Raw genomic sequence first — 13149 nt, forward strand, 5'->3', positions numbered from 1 at the left:
AGATTTAAAATCTTTATTATTTATCAAAAAGGAAAACAAAAACCACTTTTAAAATCTCAACAAATTGCAGGCTTAAAAACACCAGGTGTATTCATGATAATTAGCTGACATTTAAAAATATTGTTTATATCATCTTTAACTCAGCCTTTTTCAATTTCCATTTCTCTGTTCATTCTGTAATACACTTAATTTACTATGTACTTAATATTGTAGGCCTAGTACTTAAAATCCTCAGACTATTAGTACATGCATATCATCAATGAATATATAAATACTGGTGGTGCAGTAAATATATGTTTTCACAAAGCTGAGTGTTAGAATATTCACTCAAAGCCAAATATCATCATATAGAAAAAGCATCTGTATATAAGAATTAAATTTTATCAAAAAAAATAACCAGGTATATTAATGGATAATATCCTACGTGATCTGGGTCCTTTAGAATGAGAAAACGTATATGACTATATATAGCTATCCATATAAATCCACTACCTCAGAATGCTTAACAAGTAAAGATTTATGTTCCATCCTCACTTTGTAATTTGATGGGTGGCTGACTGATGAATGGAATAAAATAAATGATAAAAAAGGGACAGCATGTTTCATTTGTAGGATAGTAGTTGTGCTTTTTAAAAACAGAGAGGGACCAAAGAAAAATTAGTTTTGTGGTATTACTCCACTTAAGAAAAAAAAATTTTAACCTACACTAAAAGGATGAATCTTTTCTTTTTCTAAATTTTTTTTAGAAATTTTTTTCTTTTTCTAAATATTTACATCAGTTAATTTAAAATAGAAAACTACTTTATAAAGATCAGCCACAGTAATTTATTTAAGGCATAACCTCTGGCCCGTCTCCTGATACTGGATGCCAAACGATAGAGTATCAGTACATATTTGGTATATGTAACAGACAAGTTAAATAAAAACAGGTTTAACTTAGAGATTGATTTGGTGAATAAAACTCAACCAAGCTTCAGTAGAAATAATTTTTGCATTTAATAACCTTCATTTTTACCCTCTTTCCTCTACTAAAAGTATTACCTTTTTTCCCATGTTAATTTGTAACTCAATGCTTTTGATTTAGGTGAGCAATCATATTTGCTAATACAGTCACTGTCCCTACTGCAAGCTTGACACTGAATTAAACTTTTTGGGTGTCTGACAAAAAGTACACTATTTTAACAACAGTACTACATTGTCTTTTCAAGGGGGAAAATATCCATTTGTAGATATAATTGCATCTTGTGCTTAAAAACCTCAAAAAAATTCTAAAATTATTCTGTGATTTTATGCAAAACAAACTGATTATCAAGAGGATTCCTTTTTGAGGAAAATAACTATGAACAGCTAATTCTATAGCTTACAGAAATTACTTAATATTTATAAAAATGTGCCCAAGTAATATTTAAGGTAACATCTACTACTACAAGTACGAAGTTTAAGTTTCTAATTTACAAATGAAAAAGGCAGTACTGTTTAGTTCAATTACTAAACACATCAAGTTACCACTACAGATAAAAATTTGAAAGTTCTATGACCTAGTAGCTGGCACATTACACTCAACCAGAAAGTGATTTATCATGAATTTGGAACATCAGTACAGAGATCCTGAGTATGAATAAGGAGATCCCAAAACAATACAAGGCATAAGATCTAGGGACAGGTGGTTTGTAATAATTAGTTTATATAACCCAATAGCTGTATCTGTATGTTTCAAAGGCTCTTGGTCATGATTTACAAAATCTGTAGTTCTTTATGTACCCAGCACTTTTGAGAATGATATGGAAATCCATAAATTATGCCACATATAAATGTGATTTTTAAAATTTAGAATCATACCCTAAACAAAACATATTAATGTTCTTTCACTGAATATACATCAAACTACAAATAACTGTTTTTAAAAGTAAACATGCCTAAATAGTAGATTAGAAATAAGCAAGATTTTATTGATATGTCTTATGTTTAAGTTTGCTGAAAAGTTAATGCTATTTAATAAAAAAGACGCCACTGAACCACCACAAACCTTTGTAGAGCTGCTTTCAGTTATCTTTGCAAGCTGCCAAAGGATTACATAGTGAGTGCATTGCAGTGCGTGAATAACAATCTATAAAAGAACAAAGAGAATACAGTTAAATTTTACAAGTCACAAGTCTTCTTTCTCAAAGTTAAATATGTAACTTGTAAATAAATAAAAACCTGTTCAGGCATGTCTCCATTTTCAATTCCGGTTTTCAATAGTTTGTAATTACAAGCAAACAAATCCCACTTTGAAAGATCATGGGCACTGTAAAAAAGAATTAAGTTATATTAAAAAGTTAAGCTTAATCACATTTGTTCTGGACTTGAGTGTTAACAGAATACTATTAAAGTAAAATGTAGTAAACTTTCTAACATGCGCCCACAAGAACAAAAAAAATATGTGTATTTTTAAAAAGTATATTAGTTGATAATTTGTTGTTCCCCAATTCACAACATGACTCTATCAAGTACTTTTTTCCCAAAAGCACAAGAAATCCAGCAAAAAGTTTGCCACTATAATCCCAAAACATGCAATTTGGTTCTGATTTTGCTACAGTTTTAAGAAATCAGAAACTTTAAGATTCAACTTACTTATGAAAAGCAGTGATTCTCTTCAATGTTGACAATACCTGATATGCATCATCTTCATCAGGTTCTTCGCCCTATGAATGTTAATTATATCATATTAAACATTAATAACCACAAAAGTGAAAAATCTTAGGCTATCACATTGGTGATTTCCACACCTTGAAAATAAAGAATAACCTAATTAAAAACCACAAAATAACTTTGTCATTCAATACTTAGACCTGGCCAAATTTAAAGCAATGTGGCCAGAATAACGGGTCAACATAGAGTTGTTATAACAGATACATTATACCCAAGAGAGAAAAACTGAATGACATTCTCCTTTTTTCCTTTAAGTGATCTTGACACAAAACAATGAAGACATCTACTCTTTCACAGTAACAAATGCATTGGGACAATAAAGAGAAATATATTAGAGGACAAGCAAGAGATCATAAAAGATAATACCTAAAGGACAAAATCTACTAAGTAAATGAAACATAGCACTCAAGAAAGATATATCAGACCAATTAAAATTAATTTGGAAAAAATCCTCTGCATAAGGACTAGATATACTAATCCTTTTTCTGGGTATCAACTTTCCAATTTAGAGTAACTTAAGTTTTTGACAATTTTATGAGTCTCACTATAAGAAACTTACAAATTTTTAAAAATACTATCGAACTTACTGTATTAAACCCCAGGTCTCTCAAAAAAATGCTTGTTTTTCACCATCAATTTTTATACAAGGTAAGTAATTAAACTTAATTAACAAACCATAGTTTGATTTTAAATTAACTTGTCCTAATCAGAATCATATCCAGCCAATAGTAGAGCCATTAAAATTTTTAAGAATGTGATCATTTGTACATCAACGTATTTGCACAAACCTCCAATTAAGCAAAACATAGTAAGCATGAAATGTTATACACAGAAATAAGAAAGTTAAAGAAGTAACTGCTAAACAAAATAACTGGAAATTACAGAAGTCCATATCATTTTTTGCAGCATTAATGACAAAAGTGATGTGGAAAAGGCTAAACGCATTAATTTGACAATCACAACTTTTTACTTGATGCAAATCAATTAAACTGTTAAGTGTACCTTTCCAGAAAAGATAAAAATCACAATAAAAATACAAGTGCATTTGAGTACCACACTTAAGCCTCTTTGGAAATACAACAGAACAACAAAACAACAAAATTGACAGTGGCTATAATTTATCAAGGCTTTATAATATCAAAGACCATAAATAAACTTCCAAAATGTTAAGAAATACCCCAATTTTTGAGGTTATGTGGCCACAGTCTAGCTCAACTTTTCTGTTCTGTTAACACCCTGTTCCCTAACAGCCTCTTGTTCAACTAAACCCTGGAAACTTCCCAGATCATTTCTTTAAGTTAAAAAAAGGGGAAAGATGTTAGCTTTGCTTTCACCCTCTCTTAGTCGCAGATTCTTGCCACCTTCCTATTCTGGTGGATGAATAATAGTATCACAATGAATCATAGAACAAAAAGTCTGAATGACTTTTCAACATACTGCTAGGGATTATCACCAAGACTGGTGACTAATTTGGTTCTGGGGGGTGGGGTGGGGGGGTGCGCAGTGGCGCACAGCTGACAAAATACTTGTAATATATACCTCTTGCAGAAAATCTTCAAGAAGCCGGTTAAATTTATCGGCCAACTCGTCTATCAGTTGACTTCTTGAGATATCTACTCTGTTGAAAATTGTGAACTCTTCATTACAGAGTGCGTGATAAGTTTTAGAACATGCTTCCAAAACATCTGTATCTGTGTGCTTCTCTACAATATTCCGGATCTGTCGTAATAAGGCATCCAAATGCTGCAAAATCAAAGTTTTCTTCATTAAAACTAAGGTATATATGATAGGCATAAAATGACTACACAACTGGGATGAAAAGCTTCAAACACAGTAACTTTACAACCAGTAGGGCATACTTTAAGTTCTTCTAGTCATAATAAATAAATGCACTGACCCACCCAAACTTATTTCCCCAACTTCAACAGGAATAATATTACCTATCTCATAGGGCCTTGGTGAGATGTTAATACATATAAATACATATGTTCCTGGAACACAGTAAATGTATTTAATGGATATTAGCTGCTTTCATTTTGCAATTGTTATTATCTAGTTACCCACCGCTAATCTCCATAAATGATCAGTGATATAGTCACATAATGGTTAGCAATGATGGTACGGATATGGGCATGAATCAAAGGGAAACCTCATTAGTGCCATTCTCTAATAAATCCACCTTATCTAAAATATATATGGCATACAAGATACAGGTTTCCTTTTACATTAAAAGTTACAAAAACATATTTCAAAAAATATAAATAAATGATGGGATGAACTAAGTTAACAATTTTTCTTCAAGGTTTTTTATACACAGAAACACCATACCTTTTCTAATCGTCCAGTGGTATATATTTCCAAATCAAAGTATTGTGGCAACTGCAACAAGTTAGTCACCTTTTCAGCATCTACAGAGTACTTTGAAATAAAAAAAAAAGAAAATCATGTCAAAAACATCACAATAATGGTAAGTAAATATTATGATAAGTACAAAATTCTGTGTGGCACTTCCAAACAAAACTTGTAATTTCTTAGTAACACTCCTGATACTGACACAAACTTACTTTAGCTAATAACTGAGGAAGGGCCACAGCAAAGAGTTCAGTGATTTTTGTCCTGTCATCCAACTGGGTCTTCTTCTCCTTTGCTGTTAGCACCTAAGGTAACACAACAAAGTTTCTAAGTGTTTATTAATAAGCCCACTGACACTGTTAGGTGCTCGACTTTAAGTTAAGATATCCAAAATAAGTAATAAAATGACATTTTAAATGATGGATACAAGAATTTCTACTATAAAACTTGAAACCCAAAAGTAACAAAGAGAATAGCTTGCACATTATATTTTTTAAAAATAGCAACACTTTGAATAGATCTAGAGGCAAAATCAATACCCAATTAGATTAACTAACTCTACCTTTGGATGAAAGGAGAAGCAGTTAGGAAATGTAGTTTAGGAGTTTATATAATAATAGGACTGAGTAGGATTTCAGTCTACTATAAGTTGTGCCATGATCCATGAGTTATGAAATCAACATAAGTAATGACCAGCAATTAGAAAAACAAGAAAAAAAAACACGAAAAGAAAATAAAGTAAAATAGAATGCATCACATAAGTTGTAGTACTGTTTGATGAAATTCTGTTTCAGTTATACACAAACACATATATATAGATGTGTACTAGGTCACAATATAAAAATGTATTTTTGTGCTTCACAAAGTTTGAAAGCCTGTGCAACTCTGGTCTACAATACAAATATATGTGAACTTTGAAATAATGCATTAAAATCAAATCCCAGGAAATAGGAATTTCCCCCATATTAATGAATGATTATCCTGTCTTTATTTCTAACTTTTATTAAAAGAAAAAGAAAGCAAATCTATAAATAAACCAAAACAGACAAATACACCATTCTAAAATGTTGCACAACATGCGGTCTTAAAGGCAGGGACTGTCAATCACTGTATCTCCTGTAGTTACTGTCAACCACTGCATCTCCTGTATTTAACTCACAAAGTATCTTATGGAAGGAACGTGAATTTCGCAAATTGCTAATGCTTTAAAATTTACTTCTAACACATATTTATGAGCAAAGATCGCCTGAAAAATAAAATTTAAGATTCAAAAATTTGATTATATGGTTACAAATAAGAACTTTAAAAAAGATATTGAAAAAGAGACATATAATTTAGAATACTGAAAATATGTTGGCATACCCTTTTTCCTGTCCCTCTCCCCACAGGAGGATGACATTCAGCAGCTTGTCTAATGGTACAAAGCATTATTTCAATCAGAGCACTCTCTTGTCTGTCCGTTAGCGCTGAAAGAAAAAAAATCAGAAAGTTAACCTATTTCTTTTCTTTATATGCCATTTATAATATTACATAACAGTTCCTTCTGCCTGTGACAGAATCTGACCTAATGTACTAAAGAAAATCCCATTACTATATCACAAAAAGGATCAGAACAAGTTAAACCTTCCTAAGCATTACAAATCTGTAAAACACTGCTCCACAATTTGAGAAATGAAAATATGAACAGATACAAAAAAATAAAATATAACAAAACAAAATAAGGAATATTGACAGCAATTACATCCTTCTACATAGCACAATATTCATGTGTATGAAAACAAAATTATTCAAAGACTTTGAATCATTATTTTAATGCTAAAAGATAAAGAAATGGAATAAGTAAACTCTATTTTCGAAATTATCTAGACAACAAAAATACCATAATTAAACATCCTTACCTTCCTCTCCACTAAGTGGCTCCTCCAGCAACAAGCTATTCATACATTCCCAGTCTTTCAGCAGCTCAGTAGCACAGTCCCACATGCTATCCACAAGGTACGCTGCGTGCTCATGTAACTAAAATTTAAAAAGAGCAATGTGCTCTTAGACAAATATCATACTAGCCTTAATCAAAAGAATGGAAGCTTTGTTGGCACCATGTGCAAACTCAAACAACAATTTGTTTTTTGAGGTCAAATGGAAGAAAGGACAGAGAAGAACTGCCTTAGCTTGCTATGTATAAGTAAACCCTGCTAGGTAGTAACATTTCTCACAATAATCATTAAATCATTCACATGAAAATTATTTTTGAAGAGACTATATGCATGCATATTTAGTACCTGACTCAATACAGCCATCCTTCTGTATCTAAGCAGGATTGGTTCCAGGACCCCCTGTCAGATTTTCCGAGGATGCTCAAGTTCCTTATATAAAATGGTGTAGTATCTGCACATAACCTATGCTCATCCTTCCATATACTTTAAATCATCTCTAGATTACTTATAATACCTAATACAATGTAAATACTATGTAAATAGTTGCCAGTATATGGCAAATTCAAGTTTTGCTTCTTGGAACTTTCCGGAATTTTTCAAAAAATATTTTCAATCCACTATTGGTTGAATCCCCTGTTGGCTGAATCCACAGATGCAGAACCCACAGATACGGGGGGCCAACTGTATTACACGGGTGTTGAACTACTCTCAGTTATAAAATATACTACAAATTTATTGTAACAATGGGAGTTGTAACGATTACTTAAAATACAAAATACATGATTACTTATCAATTCAATATATAAATAAATCATTTCTCTTCATTCTGTGAAGCTTAAAAAGGCCCTACAGCTTCCCAACTCATTTTAGGAGACAAGCATTACCATGATACCGAAACCCACCAAAGATATTACAATTAAATATATATATATATATATATATATATATACCAACACCCTGCATGAACATGGAGGAAATGTTCTCAAAAAATTTGCAAACTAAAACCAGCAATATATAAAAAGGATAACAGATCACGACCAAGTAGGGGTTTATCCTAGGAATGCAAGGTTGATTCAACATTCAAAACAACAATCAACATAATTCATCACATTAATGTAATGAAAGATAAAATAATCATCTCAAGGGATGAAGAAAAAAGCACTGGACAGAATTCAACATCCATTCATGATAAAATGTCTCAGCACCCACACACCTATGGATAATTAATCTTTGATAAAGGAGACAAGAATATACAATGGGGAAGAGGCAGCCTCTTCAGCAAGTGGTGATGGGAAAGCTGGACAGCCACATGTAAATCAATGAAGTTAGAACACACCCTCACACCATACACAAAAATAAACTCAAAATGGCTTAAAGACTTAAATATAAGACAAGACACCATAAAACTCCTAGAAGAGAAAGACAGGCAAAACATTCTGACATAAATCGCACCAATGTTTTCTTAGGTCAGTCTCCTAAGGCAACAGGAATAAAAGTAAAAATAAACAATGGAACCTAATCAAACTTATAAGCTTTTGCAAGCAAAGGAACCCATAAACAAAACAAAAAGACATCCTACAGACTGGGAGAAAATATTTGCAAATGATGTGACTGAAAAGGGCTTAATTTCCAAAATATACAAACAGTTCATACAACTCAATATCAAACAAACAACCCAATCAAAAAATGGGTGGAAGACCTAAATAGACATTTCTCCAAAGACGACATACAGATGGCCAATAGGCACATGAAAAGATGCTCATTGGGCTTCCCTGGTGGTGCAGTGGTTGAGAGTCCGCCTGCCGATGCAGGGGACACGGGTTCGTGCCCCAGTCCGGGAAGATCCCACATGCCACAGAGTGGCTGGGCCCGTGAGCCATGGCCGCTGAGCCTGCGCGTCCGGAGCCTGTGCTCCGCAACGGGAGAGGCCACAGCCATGAGAGGCCCGCGTACGGCAAAAAAAAAAAAAAAGAAAAAAAGATGCTTATCATCGCTAATTATTAGAGAAATGCAAATCAAAACTACAATGAGGTATCCCCTCGCATCAGTAACAATGGCCATCATTAAAAAGTCTACAAATAATAAATGCTGGAGAGGGTGGGGAGAAAAGGGATCCCACTTAACACTGCTGGTGGGAATGTAAACTGGTGCAGCCACTACGGAAAACAGTATGGAGGTTCCTCAAAAGACTAAAAATAGAGCTGCCATATGATCCAGCAATTCCACTCCTGGGCATATACCCAGACAAAACTGTAATTTGAAAAGATACATGCACCCCTATGTTCATAGCAGCACTATTTACAATAGCAAAGACATGGAAACAACCTAAATGTCTGTTGACAGATGAATGGATAAAGAAGATGTGGTATTGACAGATGAATGGATAAAGAAGATGTGGCACATATATACAATGGAATATTACTCAGACATAAAAAGAAACGAAATTGAGTTATTTGTAGTGAGGTGGATGGACCTAGAGTCTGTCATACAGAGTGAAGTAAGTCAGAAAGAGAAAAACAAATACCGTATGCTAACACATATATACAGAATCTAAAAGAAACAAAACAAAACAAAACAAAAAAAGATCATGAAGAACCTAGGGTCAGGACGGGAATAAAGACACAGACCTACTAGAGAATGGACTTGAGGACACGGGGAGGGGTAAGGGTAAGCTGGGACAAAGTGAGAGAGTGGCATGGACATATATACACTACCAAATGTAAAACCGATAGCTAGTGGGAAGCAGCCGCATAGCACAGGGAATCAGCTCGGTGCTTTGTGACCACGTAGAGGGGGTGTGATAGGGAGGGTGGGAGGGAGACGCAAGAGGGAGGAGACATGGGGATATATGTATACATATAGCTGATTCACTTTGTTATAAAGCAGAAACTAACACACTATTGTAAAGCAATTATACTCCAATAAAGATGTTAAGAAAAAAAAAAAATTGAAGGACTCAAAGCAGGTATGGTCAGGAAACTAAGATCCTGCATGCCCTGTGGGGCAGCCCCCCCCCACCAAAAATAGGAAAGAAAGGTGTGTGTGTGTGTACACACATATACACACAATGGAATATTACTCAGCCACAAAAAAGAATGGAATAATGCCATTTGCAGCAACATGGATGGACCTAGAGATTATCATACTAAGCAAAGTCAGTCAGAAAGAGAAAGACAAATACCATATGATATCACTTATATGTGGAATCTAAAATATGACACAAATGAACATATCTATGAAACAAAAACAGACTTACAGATATAGAAAACAGGCTTGTGGTTACCAAGGGGGTGGGGAGGTGGGGGAGGGAAGGACTGGGAGTCTGGGATATTAGCAGATGCAAACTATTATGTATAAAATGGATAAACAACAAGGTCCTAGTACAGCAAGGGAACTATATTCAGTATCCTGTGATAAATCATAAAAAAATATGAAAAAGAATATACATATGTATAACTGAGTCACTTTGCTGCAGAGCAGAAATTAAACACAACACTGTAAATCAACTATATTTCAATAAAATTAAAAAAACTTCTCAGCAAAAAAAGGTATAGGAGGAAACATCCTCAATATAATAAATAGCTACACAACACCTATAACTAACAACGTAATTGATGTTGAAATATTGGATGCTTTTCCCCTAAGATCAGGAACAATCCAAAGTTATCCACTCTCACCACTTCTATTCAACATGCTACTGGATGCCCTAGCCAGTACAATAAGGCTGGGGAAAAAATGGCATAAATGTAGGAAAGGAAGAAGTAAAATCATCATTATTTGCAAATGACTTGATTGTATATTATAGAAAATACTAAGAATTTTATTTTAAAATTACTTTAAAAAGTGAATTAGCAAAACTGCAGATAAAAGGTCAATATGCAAAAACCAACTGTATTTCTATATATAGAAACAATTAGAAAATCTAATTAAAAGGCCCTAACACTGATTAAATAATACACATATACTAAAAATGTATGTTGGGCCCTCTCAAATTCTGGTGAACAGGTAGGTTTTCAACTTAAGGGAGACCTAAAAGAGCTGATGTTAAATGTAAATCTGTATCTGCAACAACAATAATCATCACAGGTACCAAATATTGAGAACTAACAAAATGCTAGGTCTGTGCTAATAGTTTTACATGGATTATCTCAGCGTTATCTAAGAAATTATTATCCACATTTTTACAAGGAAAATGGGCTTAGAAAGATTAAGTAACTGAATCAAGGTTATACAAATAATAAGTAGGGAAGCCCAATCGGTAATCAGGTCTTTCTGGTTCCAAAATTCATGCTCTTAGCACTACATATTAATATACTATTTGAGTATCTTACTAACACAGAAAAAAATTTTTTGGTGTGGAATTGGTAGAACTCTATTTTATCCAACACTCACTGTGACATTTGGAAGATTTTAAGATTTACATCATTTGAACCCCACCTCCAAATTGTTTTGAACGTAAGTATAACACGAACATCAACTAACCTCACTTTCCAGAAAGAAAAAAACCAATGTCTTAACAAGGTTGGCATTTGGACCTTGTCGTCCCCTTCTTTTCATCATTCCATCCTCCTCTGGATCTCGACGACTGAAGAGCCTATGATAAATGCAAAATACTTACTTTGAAAACAAAAATTTCCTCATTAAAAAAAAACTGTCTGAGTGCCATATTTAAGCATTTAACAAAGGAGTACATGGGAGCTGGGTAGGTACAGTATTTTCCAACTTTATACTAAGTAATTGCTATAAACCTTTTTCATTTCACACTTGGTGGTACTTCTAAACCCTTTTAAAGTAACTTCTCAAGTTAGTTGCATTGTGAATTATTTCTTTTTAAAACCCTTACTGCATTTTAAGCAAGCATTTCTTTTTATAAAAGTATCACAATGACTAACCTATACCATTTATGCACATAAATCTATGATAAACATTCTTCTCTTTAAAAATGACATGTCTTTTCCTTCTTGCACAATTTATCCCAAAGTCTGAACTTAGTGGCCTCTTTCTATGGGTATCATGATCATTCTTCCTTATAAACAACAAAAGTTATCACTGGATAACAATGAATAGAAAACTGTAGTAAATGTTTTACATCATGTACTCTTTCTAATAAATGCTTCACCCCAAATGAGCATTTTAATAAAATCTTTAAGATTTTACAATCTTAAAATCTTACAGTTTAGTCCAAGTGGTTCAAATTGTTCTCTTTAAAAGCCATTACATAACATTTGCTAAATATTTTCGGTGATTAGATATTCACACTGCTATCTATACTACCTAATCTGAGGTGTTAAACAGCAACATAAAAGTAAAGAGACTAAAGGATTCTTGTGGTTCTTATATCAAACTGTTATCAAAGTACTTGAAGTAAAACCTTTTATTATTTTGAAAAATATTTTTTTGTAATGCAAAAATAGGCTTAAGACCGGTACTGAATAATTTTTAATAAGTTATATTTATATATATTTTAATATGAATTATAACACAATAAATTACTTCCATTAAAGTATACTTTAGACAAATGAACAACAGAAATACAGATTTACTTTTTGTAGAGAAATTCTCCAGCTGCTACTGCTACTGGCCGATGAGCTGAATAAACCAGATGATAAACATTTTCACAATCTTCTGCAGTAAGAACTTCTTCACTACTCCTAAGAAGAAATAAGCGATAGCAGTTTTCAAAGTAATGTTGTAATTTTAAGCATACTGATTACAAAAATTCATATTCACACATTAAAAAATAGTACACTTTCACTTTTAAACTTGTGTTTAAAAAAAAAAACCTTCATTAAGAACTTCTGTTGAAAGAAGAAATCAACCTTATTTGATTATCGTCTATCAGTAAAAGCATCCCCTGACAAAACAGCTGAGTACTTTGTTAACACCTAAGATCAATGGGAGGTAAAATTAGAGTGAATACCGAGTATAATGAAACATATACTAAGAGAAATAACAATGTGACAAATATGCTAAAGGGAAACGAAGACAAAATAATATAAACTAACGTAGGAAAAAAAGTGGTGGTATGCTAAGAGCTTAGAGTTAATAATCACCGAGAACATTTTGCATGTATTTCATAGTAATATTAAGGCAAGAGACAGGGTAAACCTTGTTGGGTGCTTCCATAGTGGGACTCTGCATTCGAAGTCCTGACCTCTGGCACCTCTTTCCC

The 13149-nt window shown here is 33.0% G+C and overlaps 1 protein-coding gene across 2 annotated transcripts in view; it reads right to left on the reverse strand.

The window, feature by feature from the left end:
- The window catches only part of STAG2 (STAG2 cohesin complex component), a 71543-nt gene that overhangs the window by 27648 nt on the left and 30746 nt on the right, over positions 1-13149 (reverse strand). For both annotated transcript variants that reach the window (XM_007448344.1, XM_007448343.1), the window contains exons 12-21: positions 12521-12628; positions 11460-11571; positions 6942-7059; positions 6406-6509; positions 5256-5348; positions 5020-5109; positions 4231-4434; positions 2614-2684; positions 2200-2287; positions 2027-2107 (exon numbers count right to left, since the gene is read on the reverse strand). In XM_007448344.1, the coding sequence (XP_007448406.1) occupies positions 2027-2107; positions 2200-2287; positions 2614-2684; positions 4231-4434; positions 5020-5109; positions 5256-5348; positions 6406-6509; positions 6942-7059; positions 11460-11571; positions 12521-12628 (1069 nt within the window). The remainder of the gene's footprint in view (positions 1-2026; positions 2108-2199; positions 2288-2613; positions 2685-4230; positions 4435-5019; positions 5110-5255; positions 5349-6405; positions 6510-6941; positions 7060-11459; positions 11572-12520; positions 12629-13149) is intronic.

This window comes from Lipotes vexillifer, unplaced genomic scaffold (genome assembly GCF_000442215.2).
Source record: "Lipotes vexillifer unplaced genomic scaffold, Lipotes_vexillifer_v1.1 scaffold1524, whole genome shotgun sequence".
NCBI classification, from domain to species: domain Eukaryota; kingdom Metazoa; phylum Chordata; class Mammalia; order Artiodactyla; family Lipotidae; genus Lipotes; species Lipotes vexillifer.